The following is a 21053-nucleotide window of genomic DNA, read 5'->3' on the forward strand; positions in this document are numbered from 1 at the left end:
CTGTTTTCTTTAATACAGAAGGCGAAAAATCCCCCATTTCGGTGTATAAGATTATGAATGTCACACACCTTTTCATGTCACGTTAGGAATTTGGAGAGTATGTGAACTTCAGTAACATCACAGCACAGAATTGTATTTGGTCAAGGGAACAGGGGAAGACTTTCATTTCCCTGACCTGAGTTCCATGACTTGTGAGGTGAACGGGGAGCCTTGGTCCGTGGGGACGTGGTCACTCCATGCCCTTGAAGAAAAGATGCAAAGCAGGCCTGGTAAATTTTATGGTGCTCATTAAAGATTTATGTTAGCACATTTTTTTCAAAGGGCAAGTACATCTGTCATTGTATTTCAGCTGGGATGGGTGGCGGGGGTGGGGGTGGGGGGGACAGGCATCTTCTGAGGTGCCTGACGAAGCCTGCTTTGGAGCTGAACGAACTGTCATGGCCATATTTAATACACTCTATCCATTGATATCTACAGATGGTGCTTTTTTCAGAAAATAGTTTCTGGAAGGAGGAAAAAAAAAGAAAGAAAGAAAGAAAAAGACAAACAGCCAGAAGCCATTAGTCCAAGCCTCTATTAAAACATGGTAGGGGAGAAAAGCTCTCAGATGACTTTCCACAGAGAGCAAGGGCCGCGAGGGGCTTATGCCATCGTCTGGGGAAGATGGGTTGAAGTTCATAGGGAAGACCTCCACGGAGACTCTCTGCAGGCACAGAGGGTTTCTGCTGTGTAGAAACAAGGCAAATGACCGGGTGGGTTTGGCTTCGTGGTCATGGGCTGGAAATCGGGGTTTAGCGCGAGGGGGCGGGGGAAGTAGTCGGGACTTAGGCCTTTGCAAAGGTCAGTTGAACAGTTTTAGCCTTATTGGAGTTTCTCACAAGGTAACTGCTGTACTTTTCTTGCAATGTATTCACGGTTTCCTGCGATACTCCAGGGTCGTATCTGCCACAGACTTCCCGCGCCTGTGTCCCGCCTAACCTCGAAGTGAGAGTTTTGATCGGCTTCCTCTGCTAACAGCATACGTCACGTTCTGTTTGTTCTTCTTCACTCACAGGCTGGAGCCGACGTCCTTCTCCAGGATGTCAATGGAAATATCCCGTTGGATTACGCCGTAGAGGGGACGGAATCCAGCCTCATCCTGCTGACCTATCTGGATGAACACGGTAGGCGGGTGTTTGGGAAGCAGAAGAAAGATCAAGGGCCGCGTGGTAGAATTGCCAGCGCGGGTTTAATCTTTGGGCGTGCTTATGTGACTGCAGATGGACAAGTTTTCCCCAGACTGCGTGACGTGAAGTCTTTCTTTCCATGGAACCTTTCGCTGTTCCCACCCTGATCATTGTTGGTTTAGTCAGTGCCGTTTTGCAAGGCTGCAGAAATCTGGAGGCCAGCAGTGGAGGGACATTTTAACAAGGGTCTGAAGCCTGTATTGAGGGGGACTGGGTTTGTAGTTATAATCTGTTCTCCACTGGGAGGGGGCGAAAGTGAACCCGCACAGCTGAACATTGAGTTCCTGAGAGGCTGGGCAGTCATCTGAGGTGTGTTGTTGCCGGAGTCCGTGGTCCTTGCAAGAAGGACCCGCCCGTGAGCAAGGGCTTAAGTGGAGGGCAGCCCGCATAGCCTCCCGGCGCCACTGTCGGTGGCTTGAGAGTACCGTAGTGGAAGCAGGTTCCTCGGCGGCGGTGCTAGCCTGAAGAGATGAGCCCAAGCTCCCAGCCATGTCCCCTGACAAAGAATGTTTAATTGCACAGCCGAAATGTATAATTTCATGAGTAAGTTCGACATGGGCAAAGTGGGAGGTATCTGAAATCCTGAACCCAATATGGCCTCAAGCCGGAGAAGGCTGCCACTTTCTGTTTTCTTTTCCCCCCTTTCTGCTTAGGTATAAATAACAACAAAGAAACTCCAGTCCTTTCAAGGATGATCTTTTGTCAGCAAAAAAGTTTAAAAATGTTAAGAGCCACGCAGCGCTTCTGACTCTGTCCTTGCTTCTAAGAAAAGCCCTCACAGCTGCCTCTTTGTTCCCTGCCCTCTCTGCCTCCTCCAGATCGCTTGTATCAAAAGGTTTATTCCGAGAATGGCTTAGAATAATAATAATAATTAGTACGTAGCAGCCAGCGAGTTCTTAAAAAATATTATGTCATTAATTCTGAAAGCGGGATGAGTACCATTATCTTCATTAGGGACAACGTGAGCCAGGCTGTCCTACTGAAGGTCACAGAGTCTCTGGGCTGGGGTGACAGAGGCAGCGTGGGGGGAGGGGTGCCACTCCCTGATCTTGTTCTCACTCCTAGTACCTGCTCCTTACCGGAGGGTCACAGTCAGGTCTGTCATCCTCTTGTCAGTGGTGACTCGTTGAGGACAGCTTCCGTCACTGCTAAGGGGAGGGAAGCTTGATGTCCTGCACATCCCACGGCTGTGAAGTTTATTTTTGGACCTTTGCACACCCTGGGCTGGCAGTGCCCGATTCTGACTTTGCGTGCAGAGCTCGGCCGTGCATTACTTGGTGTCTTTCCACCTTTCAGCTCTTTTTCTGAGGCTCTGACAGCTGCCGCAGCCCACATTTCTCTTTGAAAACTAAAATCAAGCATCTTCCTTTGCAAAAGAACTCACCTGACTGATAAGCCTTTCCAGCTCCTCCAAGGATTTTGTTTGATAAAAAGTTTTAGTATTTGCTGGGCTCCTGGGTGCCTTCAGCTCATGATCCCAGCGTCCTGGGATCAAGTCCCGCATCGGGCTCCCAGCTCCACAGGGAGCCTGCTTCTCCCTCTGACCTTCTCTCCTCTCGTGCTCTCTCTCTCTCAAATAAATAAATAAAATCTGAAAAAAAAAAACTAAAAAAAGAAATTTTAGTATTTGCAAAAGCAGTATTATCTATCCTCTATAAAAAATAAGTGTATTCCTTTGGGAGGTTGATTTTATTTTTTATTTTTCATTTCTTTAGAGAGTGAAAGAGAGCACGAGCAGGGGGTGGGGGAACTGAGGCAGAGGATGAGAGAGAGAGAGAACCCTTAAGCAGACTTCCCACTGAGCACAGAGCCTGACACGGGGCTCGATCCCACAGCCCCGAGACCACGACACCCGCTGAAACCAAGAACCAGATGCCCGACCAGCGGAGCCACCCAGGTGCCCCACGAGGTTGATTTTACATGTGATTAAGGGAGCAGGAAGAGGGGGGGCATTGACTCCGACGGGTTAGGAGAAAATCCGCCACGACGCGGCTGGCACAATGGGTCTGTAACATGCATGTTTGCTGGAACCAATTCCACTTAGTCTCTCCTCCGCTTTAAATTCCGCGTCCATCCGCGCTCGCCGTGGCGCCGGCCCGAGTCTCCCGTGCGTCTGCTCTCCCTCCGGTCATTCATTCTGCTCCGATCCTGCCGGGGTCCCTCCCACGTGTCTCTGGCGGCCGCCACGCCTGCCGGGAATGCTGTCTCACTCGATTGATGCCCGGGCCCCCTTGTCGGGGTGCTTTTAGCGTTAACTGCGACGACAGCGTGGGCCGACAGCCTCGGACACGTCGAGTACCCACCCGGAGATGGTCCTTACTGCTCGGATCTCCGCGCTTCCGCACTGCATTCTTAATAGCCGGGTGGCTGCACCTCCTTGAAGTTTTGGTGCATGCCCCCTGGTTTCCAGGCTGAAACCTGAAACCCAGGAAAACCAGACTGAAACCCCCGGTTTGGATGTGTGTCCCCGGTTTTGATCCATTCGGGATGCGCGTGGCTGAAGGCAGGTGAGGTCGGGAGCGAGCTGATTACATGGAAGACCACTCACTGGTCACAGGTTCTGATTGTACAGTGGCCGCTGACCCCACTGTCCCCTCCGGGGCACAGCCGCTAACCGCGGCTCAGGGCCTGAGCTCCCGGGGCTGGAGAAGGAGAGGCGGCGCTGCTTGAAGGCCTGACGCATCCGGGCTCTGTGGTGCGAGGCCAACCCCGCTGGGTTTCGCAGAAGGCAAAGAATTATAAAATGCTCCCGCAAGGGAAGAAAGCCCTGCAGGGTTCTGGGGGGAGCCACAGGGTGGCCCTCGGCGGATGCCAGACACAGGGAAGACGGTCTGCTTTCCACCCTGCTCGCCCCGTTTCATCAGCCAGTTCCCTCTCTCCTTCCCGGGAAATCCATCCTTTCAGAGAAGGTCACTCCCGTTGCTTCCCTGAGCTCCTGGTCTCTCCGGAGCCACCACAGTGCAGCTTCTGCCGCTGCTGGAAGTGTCCCTGCAGAGACGGCCGCTGCCTCCTTGACAGGTCTCCCTTCTGTTCTGTGCTCCCGTGCCAGTGGGTGACCTGCGCGCCACTGCTCCCTGCGGTGGCGGTGACAGTTCGTACTCTTCACCGTCCCTGAGCTTTCCCTTCGTCTCTTTTGGATGTGCCGCTTGCACACGCAGGCGCCAACATGTGGATGGCTGCCAGAGCTATTGTCTCTGGGTCTCTTCTGGCACCCCGCCGCCTGCTATGTGGGGCTTATGTCGCCCCGATCTGCGTGTTGTGCCCACTGCCTGCCTGCTCCCAGGAATACCCACCCGACCCCAGCTCAGAGATCTCTGCAGACCTTCTGCTTGGCACTGCACAAGGTTTAGTAACACAAGAGTATCAGACAACTGGAAATAACACATGCCCAACGTGGGGGTTACCACTCTCCTTGTGTGCCCTGTCCATATTCTGTTTTGCCCATTAGCCAGGAATCCAACCATCAGAACATCACTTTTCTTTTCTAAATCTCTCACATGCGATTGTCACCAAATAGATTCTGCTTCTCTGATGTCCCTCTGATATGTCCACGTCCCTTATGGGTTACACTGTTTCTGCCTTAGTTAAAACCCTGGGCTTTCTCGTTTTGGAACAGCCTCAGAAACTCCTTACCCCCGTGAGGGTTCTTCAGAGGACTCCCAGCTTGATCAGCGCACAGCGACCTTGTGTAATTTCTTCTGCCTGATAGAGTTCATTCAGAATGCTGTCCCCACATCGCCGTCCTGGGAATCAACCGTCGCTGGGGTGGCGGTGCACTCCGGGGGGCCCGGGACCACCTCACGTGAGGCCTCTAGTCAGGATCGAAGAAGGGGGATCAGGTGCAGGGTTCAAACACCTTTTGGCCTTGAATGTGTTTCTTTCTCTTTGCCAGAACCAGCTTCCCTTAGTTGCCTGCCCAGAGCGTCCTTCCACTCTTGGATTTAATGAGCTTAAGAAGCGAACAGTGGAGATAAAGCTGAGAGTTAGGAATTCTAGAAGCTGGGAGAAGCCAGGCCTCCATCGCCGGGCACTGGTTCAATAGTTACATGGGCTCACACGGTACCCCAGGGAAGAAGGGATAACAGAGAAAAGGAAAAGTGGAATTGTTACAAAAACCATGTTATTGTAGGGGGGACAGTTAGGGAGGTGAGTGAGCACGGGGTTTGGACTGACTTGAGGTGTCCGTGTGATTTCAGTTCTGGGCAAACGCCTTCTGAAGGTATCAGAGGTGATCAGGTGACAGGAATTAGTATCACGTGGAATCACTTATGAATTTCAGACAAATGATGTTTTTCTTATTTCCTGAAAGAGAGGATTTTACACAATTCCTGTCAAAATGAAAAACCTAATCAGGGCTTCTATTAATGTTTTTCAGAAAACAGGGTGGAAGTGAAACTTGATTTCTTTGGAAAAGAGACAGGCTTGGCTCATTGCCCATTACAGAATAGACTTATTGTGCCCGTAATAAGTCTTGGTTGTTTTTCTCATGGAGCAGCTTGAGAACTTTGCTTGACCAAGAAAAGAGGGAATTTCTGTTCTGTTTTTTACTGAAAATAGACTTCTGCATGTTTCGTAATGAAAATACGAAATGACATTTTACTTGGTATCATATCTGAAGCAAAATTAAGTTTTAAATAATAAGACACAAGGTCATAATATTCCCCTCTGATTCCTTCACAGCCACTGCTAGAATAGATGGCTTTCTCGTGACACATCGTAAGTCAGCTGAAGTGAGATCTCTACTCTGTTTCTAATTGTCTTTTATCTTTGAACCCTGTTCTTCTACCGTTCAGTTTTAACCCTGTGTTTCAATAATCCTCTGAAAGATACATACCATTCCCATAAACAGAGCCAGGTTATAAAAGTTAGAATAATGTAACCATCAGATTCTCCTGCTGCTTCCAACTGTGCAAAATTGAACACTGACATTTGAGGAATAATATTTTCCAAAATTAACTCACATGTTCACTTCCATCATCCTAAAAATAAGAAGAGAGTGATCGTTTTTGTTGGTTCTTAACAAACCTCAAAGCAGCTCTTAGGGGAAATCTGTTCCTGCTTCCAGCATGGCACGTGGAGATTCCAAAGCTGGTCGTTGGTGGTCCTTCCTGTCTCTGCTTTGGATGCAGGATTTGAAACAACCCACATTACTCAAAGAGTGCATTTTGCTTTATTTTGTTTATTTTGCTTGGTCCTCGCCTGACACCACAAAATGAATGGCCCATAATCCCTGCATCAGAAAGCTGAGTAGGAATGACCCCTTCTGCCTATTGAGTGCTGCCCACCAGCCAAACACGGGGCGCGGTGCTGTCCGTGTTGTTGGCAACTCATCCTCATGAAAACCAGTGAAACCAGAATGACCAGCCCCATTTTGCAGGTGGAGAAAGTGAGGCTGAGGAGAAGTCACCTCTCCCATTGGCACTAGAAGTAGGTACAAGACAGCACTAAAGCCTAGGCAGCCTGACCTCTGAGGCCAGGCTCTGGGTGAGAGCTGTGCCGCAAGGCGGAGCTGCTGGCTCGGAGGGGACAAGGGCGGCAGGTGTGCCGCAGGCTGGATGCTCTCTGCCCTGGGGACAGATCCCGGAAGGAGTGCCCGGTAGCTTTGCTCCCTTGGGACGGATGTTATGACCCGGAGGACTGCGGATGTGGGCGGTGAGGCGGGTTAAACTCTTTTCCCAGACTTGCCCCGGGAGAGGTCGGCCACAGAGGAGCATGACCAGGGGGACCGCTCCAGTGGCATTGGTGCCCTGGTCTCCAGTGTCTTGCCTACCTGCACATTTGCCATGAGGACTCAGGTGAGAGAGAGAGAGAGAGAGAGAGAGAGAGAGAGAGCGAGCGAGCTCAGAAGAGCGGCTGGTTCACAGCCGCCACTGGCGGACTAATTATCCTCACCAGCGGGATTATCTTCTCTAAGAAGAAGGTGGATCCTTTTCCCTTAGTAAACACCTGTTACGTCCAGGAACCAGGCTGGGAACGGGAGGTGTGAACGCAAAGGTAGGGGCTACCGTGGAGATTCAGGATCCTGAAATCTCAGGTTAAAAATAGAGGCTGCGCTGAGGTAGGGGCCGGCGGTGAGCGGGCTGAGCTCTGGGTGGCCCCATCGCCCCCTCGGCCAAGCTGGGTGGCCGGCTCTTCGCTCCGCTTTACGAGCTTCCTCTGTGTTAACACGAAGGGTCATGACATGCTCGATTGGAGCATCTCTTGAAATCCGTTTGGAAAGCTTTTGAGATAGATGGGGACGTTGTGGAAATAGCTAAGGGAGACCCCATATCCCCTTCACCGGGGGCCCCACATCCACAGTCCACACAGCTGCGCTGTGTTGATCCAACTACGGCGTTAGCGTGGCTACGATACTATTCACCAAACCATAGATTTATGTAGATGTTCCCAGTTTTCCCAGCAAAGGCAGTTTTCTGCTCCAGGAGACCCGCCTCTCTTTTGGAAGCAACTCTTTTGGCCAGGAAATGATAGAGAATAAAAAACTGTATTTTTTAACTCCAGTTCAATTCAAACAGTTTAAAATCCTCTGGGCAATGCCCCTTGGGGATTTACATACTGAAACAGAGAGCCTGCCGTGGATAAGGCGGCATGTCTTTATACGCATCTTTGGCGTATAAGAAGAGGAAAATTATTCAAGACTGTCTTCTAGCTGAGAATAGAAGGCGTGCGGAGCCAAACAATCATACAGACTCTGGGTGAGAATTCCGAGGGGGAAGAGAGGCTTCAAAGGGGAACCGTTGAAAGAACAGGAAGTTAAATTCAGAGTTGACCCCCAGCGGCTGAGAAGCATCTTTGCCTTTGGTTTGAAAGGCTGTTTCCCCACCCCAGGAGTGGACCTGACGTCGCTGAGACAGATGAAGCTCCAGAGACCACTGGCCATGCTGACAGACGTCAAACACTTCTTATCCGGCGGCGGGAATGTTGACGAGAGGAACGATGAAGGAGTGACTCTGGTGAGTTTGCGTGCGCGACTCAGAAATCCTGCTGAAATAGAGAATTTCAGCCGATGTCTCCTGTGTAGAATTAGGTACTACTTGTAAAAATGGCTTTTTTTTTTCCTGATCGTGAAAAAACTACCTATAATCATAAAAATCTTGAAAACACCCACGTATGCAAAGAGGAGAACAGAAATCCCATACGCCGCTGCTCCTCGAAGCCAGGGGTTCTAGGTGGACGTGTTCTGTTCAGGCCTTCCTTCCGTGTGTTTGTAAAAATCGAGAATGATTTGTATGTGTTACTTTGTCAGTGTGATATTTGAACTGGAACTTACAGGAGGATGTTTTCATTTTAATCTTAACAAACACAAATTATGGGTCACTCTGGTGAATGAATTTCGAAATCCAAGCAAAATTATGCCATTACTTCTTTTTTTTTTTTTTTTAAATAGCTGTTGGGCATAGTTGCAGTAATGTGAAAACAGTACAATTCAATGTGGGTTAATTCTAATATAAGCATAATATCTGATCATGAGAATAAAAAACATCTGAGTTATTGACCCAAAAAATGTACTTGAACTAGGCATGCTAGTGTTGAAGTTAATCACGGTTGGAACTAAATGTATTGAGGCTCAGGGAAAAAATTAAGAGGAATTAAGCTAACAGGCAGGAGTATGATGCTTGAAGCATGGGTTGTGTAGAAGTGTCTGGAAGAAGTGATTCAGTTTCTGCCACGGCAGAAATAAGGTGTGAGGTTGAATACTGTGATGAGAGAAGTGATTTGTCTAAATGGATAAAGTGGTGTGAGACCTGATACAATTTTAGATTTATTAAATGCAGATCAAGTACCTTGAGACCTCTAGATAGAATAATCTTCCTTGATACTGATCTTGGACTTTGGAATATAAATTTCAAAAGACTATAAAAAAAAAACACCAAGTTACAAGCAAAGAACACAAAGTATGTTTAGAATTTATTGAAAAATCACACATTCAAATGGAAAAATATTGTGATTAATCTATTGGGATATTAGCCACCTCCTATGAACAAAATAGTAATGAATAAAACCACAAAAGTCCTTTTGTTGTGGGCTTCATTGCATTGGGGAAGATACATAATATACAATATAAATGAGCTAAATACAAAACATATTAACAATGGCAGATGCAAAAGAGAAAATAATAAAATGAGACAAGGAGGTACTGGGTGTGTGTTGACATTTTGGAGGCACACAGGCAAGGTCTCACTGACGAGGAATTTTGAGTAATGACCTGACAGAGGTCTGCACACACCACAGGTGTGCATAGGAGCATTCAAGACTGAATGGTGGTAGGTGCAAAGGCCCTGAGGCAGGGGTGGGTGTGTTGTGATTTAGAAACAACACAGAGGCCTGTGAGGCTAAGTAGAGTAAAGGGAAGGAGGGAGGCAGATGGCGCAGATCACACAGGGTCTGTGCACCTGTGTGAGGACCGTGGAGTTACTCTGAGTGCGATGGGAGCACATTGGAGGGCTCTGAGGAGACCAAGACATGGTCCTACTTTCGTTCTAAAAGCATCACTTGCTCAGACTGCTGTTAAGGATGGATGGTCAGAGGGCAAGGCTGATGCCGAGAGTTCAGGTAAGAGAGTAACCCAGTGGTTGGTGGTGTGGCTCAGACCAAGCTGCAGGAAGCTGAGTGGGTGGGAAGGGGCTAACTTCCATCTGCATGGGAAGAAGATCCACTGGGACTTCCTGATGGCCAAGTGGTGGAAGAGAAATGATGACTGCAGAGTGACTTCAAGTACTTTTAGCTTGGACACCTGGAGTGATGGGGTTGACATCCAATGAGACAGAAGGTGAAGGATAAAATGAGCTTAGGACATGGACATTTCAGGGAACAGAGAGCTATGGCTGCCTCTGAGCCGTCTTCATGGAGGTGTTGGGTTTGTGGTTGGTTGCTAGAGTCTGGAATTCAGGAGCTGTCTGGACTGCAGACTCAATTTGGGGAACACTAGCATAGAAACATGGCACTGAAAGCCTTGACCATGGGTGAAATCAAAGATTTGATACAGAAGGAAAGAGAAATTGGGACTGAGCCATGGAGCTTAGGAAGAAGAGAAAGATCCAGAAATGATCTCTGGGGCAGGGGGCATAGAGGGTAGAGGAGCAAGGAGGAGTTCCCAAGGTAGGAGGAGAACCAGGAGAATGAGATGTCACAGGAGCCAAAGAAAGGAAGTATGATGAGGAGGGGGAGGAAGCTGTGAACTGTTAGATACCACCGAGAGACCAAGTGACTGGAGATGGTGACTTGGCCATTGGACTTAGTAGCATGGAGGTCACTGGTCTTCTCAGCTAGGGCACTTTCATTGGAGTGCGGGCCTCGAGATCCAGACTGGAGCAGATAATGGTTCTTTAAAAACATGGCATGCACTGACGCCTAACTCAGAAACCCAATAGATCTTTGCTTCTCTGTTTGGCACAAGACATTACAGCTTTAGATTTCTTAAAAAAAAAAAAAAATCTCTGCTAAATTAAAATGGCATTCATGTTTCAAATACCACTGAACAGAAGGACCCACCTACTTCAGTAGTGAAGCTGTTTCAAGAATCAATACAGAGCAATACATTGCTATCCTGTTCAGTCATTTTCAATTTTGACATTCTTTGTGACTTTTTAAAATTGAGCAGAGAGCATAAATGTTGCAAACAAATTGTTGTGTAATAACTAAACAATCATCTCTGAGCTTTTCATGAGGGAAGTAACGGTGGTTGGGAGGCTAGGAAGTTGTCCCTCGAAGATGGCTCGCAGCATTGAGCAAGTGGAGGGTGAGATTGATTTCTTATGTCTGAATTGGTTAGTCTGTCACGTTAATGACCGCCACCCCATGCTGGCCTCCGGACTGTGCGTTCCTGTCTGTTGTTGGTGGGAACCGTGAGAAGACACTCGTCCACAGAATTCTGTATCCCGAGTAGGCATGCCTGTTGTGGCTTAAAATTAGGCATCATTTCCCACAGTTACATTGTGCAAAAAAGGTAAAACTATCAAGAAAAGATGCAATACTGCTACACTTGTAGTATATTGCCTTTTTCTCCTCTGTTAGAATATGCAATAAAGTAACCAAACATAATGTTGCTCTTTGAAAAAGATCTCTTAGTTTACACAGATAATTCTTTTTAGAAGAAAACAAAGCCTCCAAAAAGGACACAATTCCAAAAAAAAAAAAAAAATCATTACAAGCATATGGAAATGCATTCCTGAGTTCAAGTGCATAGATGCTCTTTGAAAATTTGACTGTAATGACTTCCAGATCCATTAGGAAGATGCTGGTTCTTTCTCTTTTGTCACAGAATTTGATATATAACATCTGGCCTTGGGATGTATTCACTGGGTTTGTTGGAAAAGAATTATTCATGAGATGCAAACATCAAGCAATTTTATTTTTGTTTCCCTTTGTCTTTTCAGTAGCGCTGGTTTACCCTTACTTCTGGATGAAGACTTAGCCATTGCCATCAGCTTTCTGGTCATTTTTAGGGAATAGAGTTTTTGTGGTTACTTTATATTACAAACCATAGCCTTAGTTTAGAGATTAGAGTGTCTGGTCCTATATAACCATGAAAAGTCCCAGCTTGTGTGAAATCAGGGTTCACTGATCTTTTTTATGCCGTGTTACCCTCTAAACCTCGGTGTAGCTGTGGATTCCTTGTCAGAATTGTGTTTAATGTAATAAAGATGGTGCCTGTATTACAGAGAACGCCAGTTACATGGAAACATCATAATCCTACTATCAAAATTAAATTTGTGATATGTTATGCGTGTGCTTCTTTATGAAGGCACTGAGTGACAGATAATCATTGCCAGGATGTTAGGGTAGATTTGAATATGGGGGATATTTGGAGATGTCCGCTGTGACAGCAATGTGTAGGGACATATCACTTTCAATGATAGCATCGTAGGTGTGTAGCCTAGATTCACCATTCAAGAAGTTGCTAAATTTCATTTGGGGTTAGAAAAATAAATAAATAAAACAAGCCATTTTCCCATCCAAGTTTGCAAAGCCCCTGAATCTCCCTGAGATCCTGTGGGGTCTGGTGGGCTCAGGTGTTGAGGACCCCGATGTCAGCGAAATCTGGAACCCACTGCTGGCGTCGTGTCGCATCAGATTAGGGAGTCCATGGAAGGGAGGGGGCCATGGTCGTCTGTTTCCCCTCTCATCACCGTCTCCTCTTCCGTGTCAGTGACGTGGAGGGAGAGGAGGGAGGGGACAGGTGCGCAGGACGAGACACACTGGGAGCTGGAAGGTTTGGGCTTGAGGTGTCCTGGTCGGGTGTCCTGCTCTCTGGGCAAGAAGCTGACCCCTTCCCTTGTGAGGAGGTGAGGGTTCTTCAGATACGTCACCCCCATCACTGGGGTCTCCAGAGGGTCCTTCACACCTGCCTCCGCTCTGGGAGTCAGGGGTACCCCAGCCTGTCTCTACTGGGCCACGCACGCTCTCCAGCCATCTCCCTGCAACAGGACGGAAAACAAACATGGCTGTCCTCTCTGTGTTTGTCTTTGCCGGTGCGACCTCATGAGTGCGGGCAGACGCCAGCAAATCTGTGACTCCCCTTCGCTGCCCACGAAAGCAGAGAGCCAGCCTGTCCCTTGCCCTTTATTTTTTCTAGTCAGGAATCGAAACCAGTAACCGTGTCTCCGCCAGACTCCAGAGGACACATGGCTTCTGTCGGTGACCCCTGAAGCCAAGCTCTGCCGACGTGATTTAGGGAGGGACCCAGGCCCCACCACCACACAAAAATTTCTCATGTGTCCTGTCTCCATTTCTCTCTCATTTGGACCTACTATACCCTCAGTCTAGAGGTAGAAGTCAAAGGAAATCTAGGCTGGGGCATCTGGCTGTCTCAGTCAGTAGAGTGTGTGGCTTTGATCTTGGGGTTGTGAGTTCGAACCCCACACTGGGTGCAGGTGTAGAGATAAAACATTAAAAATGTAATTAGGCAGTTTTTGGTCAACTATTTTCGGATGTCCATATTTGGCCTTACTTTGAGATGTGATACATATTATTTTCTTACACATTCAAAACTATAGTAGGAAAAATCTCCTGTTAATATTTTTTTTAGAGATTTTATTTATTTGACAGAGAGAGAGAGAAAGCGAGAGAGGAAGCACAAGCAGGGAGAGTGGGAGGGGGAGAAGTAGGCTCCCCACTGAACAGGGAGCACAATGTGGGGCTCTGTCCCAGGACCCTGGGGATCGTGACCTGAGCCGAAGACAGATGCTTCATGACTGAGCCACTCAGGCTCCCCCTTCTGTTAATATTCTGATAGAAAACTAGAACTGGAGAAAATTTGCCATTATTCATTCAAAATCTGGACTAATTCCTTCAGCTGCTTTAATAGCTATCCCTCAAGATTGATTTTCATTTACTCCTAAGGTAATTTTTATCAGAATTTGACATTAGCCTCCTAGTGGCCTGCCTGGTCTAGAGTGGGAAGAGTCACAGACCTCAAATAAGACGACATTCAATGGGAATATATTTTAAATTTCACACACAGATTTTTTTTTAATGAGATTCTCAAATAGGAGACTGAGTAAGTAACTTAACAATGAACCCCCAGTTTCCGTGTCACACAGTAAAAAGGAGTTATGTCTGGGTGGTGAAAGCCCTTCTAATATTGAAATGGGAGAGAAAGCACAAGGGGAAGTGCTGAGATCATTGACTATGACAAAAATTAAAATGAACACTTGTGCATTAAATAATGAGCAAACTTAAGAGGCAGATAATAAACTAGGAATATGATACTTGGGACAGGTCTTTCAAAATGTTGATAGTTTTAAAATATGCAGCATTCGTAGAAATGAAGGAAAAGATCATCTCTCAGTAAGAAAACAAATTGCAGTGAGAGTCCATACCCAAAAGAAAGTACAGCTACCCTACAGATATATCAAAAGAGACCCATTTTTTAGGAATGCAGGCATTGAATTTATTTATAGTCATTTTAGAAATACATAATAGTGAAGCCCCAAAGGCCAAGGGTCTATGAGAAAGAGCCCCTCCACACACCACTCGGGATGGGGATTGCACCAACATTGTGGGACTCAGCGTAGGCAAATACATTGAAAAAATTTTCATTATTTTAGGATTGCAGTTTTATATCTGGGAATGTGTCAGAAGCACATAATCAGACACAAATCCAGTGATTACCAACAAAGCGATCTTCTATAAAATAAAAAATACGGCACATGTGTAAAAGCCCAGTAGTGAGGAGTTGGTCAGCGGATGGTAATGCAGGCCTGTGCGCTGAGCTCTCCTGGAGAACAGTCAGTCGGGAGAAGCGCGTCGTGCTGAGGAGACAGGACGGTCCTCAGGCGCAGCGCCCTCACTGTCTGGGGTGGCTCTTGTTGGTTGGTCATGGTCTCAGTCTTGACCCCAGCCCCCCACACCACCTGCGCGAGGAGGAGGCTGATTCAGAGACACTGACTCCTGCGGACTTCTAAGGGGGGTCTCAGGTCCTGTGTCTTCATCGCTGCGCCGCGCAGGACCTGGCGATGGTTTTGATCGTGGGAGGAGGCTGCACGCCACGCTTAGCGCACGTCTGTGCCTCCACAGGTGGTGGCCTGGGCGAAAGCTGCGGCAAGTGTGTCAATGGTGGGTGTCTCCGGAGACAAACATTTAATACAAGACAAGGATATTGGGGAAGGGGGTGTATGGGAAGAAGAAAAATGCCATTTTTAGACCAATGCATTATGGGACGCACACAGGTTTGTCAGGAGCACTGACGAACTGTGGTTGTCAGGAGCACTGACGGACTGTGGTTGTCAGGAGCACTGACGGACTGTGGTTGTCAGGAGCACTGCGAATCGCAGCTGTTCCCCGGGGGGCCTGGCCGGCGCGGGTGCCGGTGCCCCGTGGCCATTTCCGAGCGCCCGTGCTGCAGAACACAGAAGAACGTGGCTTTGCCTACAGGGGCCGTGCTCCCCAGGGCTGGTCGCCTGAATTAGCTCAGCCCCAGCTTTTGCCTCTGCAATACCAGGTCAAAGGTCATTGCCTCACGGGTCTTACAGACGAGAAGGAATAACTGATAACTTTTATGAGCAGCGTTTGTGAAGCGGCTCTGAAGCCTCGTCCTGCGTTGTGACTGCGTGGGTGATTTCCAGCCTGCCGTGATTTCCCAGGACTGTCCTTTTGCAACTGTCCTTCCAAGAAGTGCTGCTCATTATTTACAGAAACGGCAGCTGTCTCTGTCCTTCTTCCAAGACCCCATAATGCAGCAGGAGAGGAGTGTTCTGAGATGCTGTAGGGATAGACATGTTCACATTTGGCCCCTGACATCTTCCAGACATTGTCAGGACAAGGGAGGGGGGCAATGTCCATTTCAGAAAATAGACATTTTCGTGTCTATTAAATAGACAAGGTCTATAAAATAGACATTTAACTTAGTGATGAGAACGGTCCCCTTGGTGGGGGGGTCTGGAGGCTTGCTTATGGATTCAGAATTTGATTGCCGGTAGGATCAGGGTAGAGCCTCTAAGCTCTTACTGATTTACTATGATGAATTTTTAAAACTCTGTTGTCTCTTGTAAGGAAGTAGAAATACTTAAAGTCAGGAGTTTTTGCCTTCATTTTGAAATGGTCTCGGATTAAATTTGTCTGCCTTCAGAGATGTCACTGGGAGCTCATGCTTTTGATAGCTTTTCTCCCAAGTGAGCCAAGACTTTCCTTCTGGTCTTTTCCTTGAGAGCAGTGCCTGAGATGGTCAGGTAGGAGCTGGGCTGAGTTTGGAATGGGAGAACCCAATTTTTGCCCCGTGGAAAGCAAATCTTCTCATTAAGGAGTTCATCCTTGATGACAAGTGAACTTGACTTCGTTAGCCTCAGGTGCTAACCAACGAACGGACGGTGAAAACCTCAGATCCTGATGTTCGTGCTTATAGTTCAGAGGAACCTTTGAGTCAACTGATTATTAGTGTGATGTAGACTCCGTTGTGGAGCAGGTGTAAGACTGGTTTTCCAGGAGAACAAGTATATAAAATCATCCTTCTCTGAGATACTTGTGGATGGTTTGTTCTCAGGACTGTTTGCTAAAATATTGATGAGGTGAATTCTATGTATAACCAGGTATGGGAAGAGTGATGTGAAACTTGATCTCTTTGTGTTTATGCCTTAAATTGGTTAAATATATTTATTCTTCTGTTGCAATTAACTAGGAGAGATAAGCATGTACATACACGGTGTACATTAAAGAGCACAATGAACTCCAAGGGTAGAAAAGCAAATGTTTTTGCTGGATTTTATTAATATATATGTACACACATTTAATAAGCCTTTTGACTTTATTGTAATTTTATCTTTTTAATAAAAACAGACAGAAAGGTACAAAATTCCACGCTACAAGACCAAGAAGAAATCATTGATTTTACTACTTTTATATTGTTTTTTTTTTCCTTCCATATAGTTTCATATTATTATGCTCATGAAATCAAGTGCGTAGTTACTTAAGAACCCAGTTTAAATGACAGTTTAACTACAAATCAAGGCTTCTATGCTGGAAGCGGGAATTACCTCACCTGAAAAGTCTGAATTGTTCTCTAAACCTGACCTCCTGGTTGTAGCCTCTGAGTCCTCCTTCCTGAGCTAAGCTTGCATTCATGAGCTAACCTGGGAGCAGGAGGAGGAGAACCACATAATCATTTTAAGGTCTGTTGGGATTAACTCGTCCTTTCCAGTGTGTCGGCCCATTTTTCCTGTTCCTAAGCACCAAGATGATCACATCTCCTGCTGTCATATATGTCCTCGAATCTCCTCCAGTCGCACAATTACAGGGCTAGAATTTCAGAGCCGGTCACTACGTGTTTGACTTTTTGGGTGAGAAGAGGGTAAAGCGTTCAGTTATTGCATTTTGTATGCAAAAGTGCTCAGATTCCGGTACAGAGGACACTAAAGAGGGAAATGGGAATTGCATGAAAAATCGCACGTTGTCTGGGTCCGAGGGGAAACAATAATTAAGCCATAAGCCTTTGTTCCAAGAAGGATACTGTCCACTTACATCAAATAAGTAAAACTGCAGGTATGTTCTTCTTTTTAAAGGTATTTTATATTTGATAATTTGTTAGCTCTCAAAACAGCTCACTGAATAAGCTGTTTTGATGTCACTGCTTCTTTTTTGAAGTTCTATAACAAAGTATTCCCTCACTGCAGTTACACATGGCGTGTGCCAGCGGCTACAAGGAGGTGGTGGCCCTTCTCCTGGAGCATGGCGGGGACCTGAATGTCGCAGATAATCAGTACTGGACCCCACTCCATTTGGCAGCAAAGTATGGCCAGGTAAAGTGTTCGCCTAAATTATTGTTTTTAAATCATTCTATAATGAATACATCATTCAAATTTTTAAATTGTGCACAGTCAGGATGAAACTGGGTTTTCAATGGCAGCCCATGTTGCCATTATTTTTACTGTGGAAAGAAACCATGATCTTTCGGAAGGATGCATAAAACATGCCGTCCTCGGGATTCTGCACATTGTCGTCAGAATTGTTGGAGAGATAAGACAAAATCAAAAACATGTTTCATAGGATGGGCTTACTATTTTCTTAACATTACATAGTCCTTACGTAGTTCATATTTTCATGAATCGTTAGTAATTCTATTTGTTCTCTATAGTTTGTAGAAGTAAAGCAGAATTCTGTTTTATGTTTTAGTTTTTCACTATAAATTATATTTCATCTTGAAGAATGAAGAATGAGGAGCACATTTTTTTTCTATGAATAGGTTTTTCGTCATAGCTGATACAACTTGAGTTACTATTGCACAAATTACTTTCTCACCAGCTACCATGACATCATCAGGAAGAAACAAAATGACTTTTAAATGATTTTATGTGGGTGAATGTGACTACAGTGTTCATAATATTTAATTTTGAAATCTATTTATACAATACACAATATTTTGTGTTGGAGAAAGCCTGAGTAGTTCTGTTTTGGAAGAGAATTCATTGTTACATAAATATGGAGATTTAGGTTAAACTTGTTGATTCTCAAACATTGGTCTAGGGTAACAGGTCATGCCCCTTAGGTTCATAGTAAGTCAAGTCTCTTAGGTACCAACGGGTACGCAAAATATCCATCATAAAATCCGAGCATGGCTGTTGTCAAAATAATGGATACCATTTACATCTCACAATTTAGAGAAAGCACATTGCTTAGGAGATGTTTTTCAAAATAATAAAAACATTATTTGCTTTGGCAACATTTCCTTTATGAAAAGTATCATTTGTTAATAAATATTTCCAACAGGCCCTTTATTAAGTACCCCAAACTCTGTGTTTAGCAAATGAATGTTTGTGTAAGTAAATGGATGGTTCAAGGCGAGGAGACTGCAGGTAGCTGGAGTCACTTGTCCTAGGGGCTAGGGGTCCCAGGTCCCCCCAGTAGATCATGGGAGTAGTGGGGGGTCAATAATCGCCATGCACCATGAACACACTAGTGCTGCATTTCTAGCACCATAGCACACTGGGAGACACTGGGTGTCAGGGTTTGTCTTTAGTAAAAAGTACAGAAGCAAACACAGAGGCAAGTTTGGCTTCCTTGAACACAACCTGTTGGCCCATGCAGAAGAAATGGTAACCAGTGAATCATCAGAACATGCTCCTTGTCGTCCGGGATCCCTCTGGAAGGAGCTACATCTGCAAGTGAGTGAGAGCTTGGTAAAATGTGACAGAACGCTGCTTACTACAGTTACATTAATTAAGGCTTTCATTTTACCCATTATTTTTCCCATTTTTCTGATTGGACTTTTAGAGTTCAGATTGGGTTCATTTCAAAGAATACCAAATTGGTTCCCTTTAACCACTTTGATAAGCTAATGGGAGAATAGGACTATTTTTAACAAGTTTTTTAAAGACATTCCTTGGGGGGTGCCTGGCTGGTTCAGTGGGTGAAGTTTCTGCCTTTGACTCAGGTCATGATCCTTGTTCCTGGGATCGAGCCCCACATCAGTCTCCTGCTCAGCAGGGAGTCTGTTTCTCCCTCTCCCTCTGCCCTGTCTCCTGCTTATGCTCATTCTCTCTCTGTCAAATACATAAATAAAGTATTTAAAGAAAAACAAAAAACAAAAAACCCAGACATGCCTTGGACTAAATACATCATTTAAGCTGTTGTTAGACATTTAATTTTTTTTTTTTCAGAAGCCAGTGTGTAGTTTTTGTTTGATTTGATTGCAGGTCAAATGAAATATTTGGTAGGACTTGGTGTATTTTACTTGTTATTGCATGTTTTGGTTCTATGATTTCCATTTGGTTTGTATTGTCCCTTCTATGTCTTTGATGGAATCTCCTCTTCTTTCATTTGTTTTGAGAGGATTTGTAGTTGCTTGTTGAAGCATTCTCATGAGATCTGCTTTACCCTCATCATCAGATGATTGTGGCATGATTCATCTTGTCAGTTCTTCATCTTTTCTCATTCAAGTTGTGATTTCCTGATCTTGGTATGACAAGTGATTTTTAATTGTATTTTCGGACACTTCAGCTAATTTGTTCAGAGATTCTCAGTTCTGTATAAATATTCTAGTTTAATTCTCCTGTTTACATTTGATATGCAGACCTGGTCTTCTTCAGGAGGTTGTAGTTCCAGTAGCAGTTTAATTTTCAGACCCTTTGTGGGGTTTTTTTGGTCTACGTGGCCCACCTGGTGCTCCTGGGATCCTCACTCCTTCTTCCAGGGTCCCCAAAGGGGTGGAAGAAGAGGTTTTCCCAAGCCAGACTACCCTGTGTCTTAAGATAAGGTGTGTGTGGGGGGGTCTCTGCAGGGACAAAAGACTTTTGGAGCTAGGGGCTCACTGGGGTATGTTCCCTCTTACAGGGGCCCTCCTCCCAGCTACCCTTGACTCTCATCAGGGAGAGGATCTCAGCTCAGTGGGAGAAGAGTACTTGCCCTGGCACTTCGTGTTAGCAGATTGTGGTGCTGGACTCACCTGATGTTGTCTGAGGGACACATCTGGAATGTGGGAGGGATGCCTCAAACCAGGCCATCTTCTGTCCTAAAGATGGGCTGGAAACCCTGGGTCTGGGCTAGACTTCAGAGTTCTTCTTGGGTTTATTGTAATTAGAAGGGAAGATAGGAAAGAACCAGTCTATGTTGGAATGTTTTAAAATAACTGCTTTATTTCAAAAGAATTACTGACTTCTGAAAGTCTCCTGAAGCTTAATAGAGAGGAATGAAAGGAAGTTAATTTATGATTATTTTCACATGAAACCCATCTGTGGTGGAAGAGAAACAAAGATGCTTTTATATGACTTTCTTGTAGCATGTCTACTAGGATCTTTGATTCTGCATATTGAACGTGTCTTGATGTGACCGATTCTTCCTGACCCATAGTTTGCTGGGTTTGTTCTGAGGAACACGCCTGCTCACGGGCTCTGAACAGGGGCTGAGCGGATCCAGCAAGCCTCCCTAATCCTCTTTCCGGGGAGTCTGGCCCCAGGGTCTTCTATGAATGTGAACCGTCCACCTCTGTTAAAAGGGGGATTTTTACATAGCTCAGGGGTTCTGGGGAGTGATGATGGCAGATACGGAAGATGCGTGCTGAGCACCACTTGGCGTGTATCCTGGTCATTGATTCAGTTGTGAGATTTGTACAGATGATATCCGATGCAGGGTTTCTGGCAGTGGCCATGATTAGTGTTCAAATGAGGCAGCTTTAAAAACCAATGTTACTTTATCCTCTGCTTCTTTCAAAAATGACTAGCCATCAGCTCAGTATTTCCTAATTCCTTATACATTTATGTACCAAGGAGAGATGAAGATCTCGTGTGTCTTCTCCATTGTGCTCCATCAACCCTGTTCAGCAGGGTGACCAGAATATAAGCTCCCAGTCGCGAGGACAGTTTGCATGTCCTCTTGCCCTCTTGCCCTCTGTGCTCGGTG

The 21053-nt window shown here is 45.9% G+C and overlaps 1 protein-coding gene across 3 annotated transcripts in view; it reads left to right on the plus strand.

The window, feature by feature from the left end:
- MYO16 (myosin XVI) overlaps window positions 1-21053 on the plus strand; it is a 574710-nt gene that overhangs the window by 225628 nt on the left and 328029 nt on the right. For all 3 annotated transcript variants that reach the window (XM_082701002.1, XM_082701003.1, XM_082701004.1), the window contains exons 5-7: window positions 1055-1163; window positions 8055-8179; window positions 17333-17458. In XM_082701002.1, coding sequence (XP_082557128.1) covers window positions 1055-1163; window positions 8055-8179; window positions 17333-17458 — 360 coding nt within the window. The remainder of the gene's footprint in view (window positions 1-1054; window positions 1164-8054; window positions 8180-17332; window positions 17459-21053) is intronic.

Source organism: Mustela nivalis (assembly GCF_964662115.1).
Source record: "Mustela nivalis genome assembly, chromosome: 15".
NCBI lineage: Eukaryota > Metazoa > Chordata > Mammalia > Carnivora > Mustelidae > Mustela > Mustela nivalis.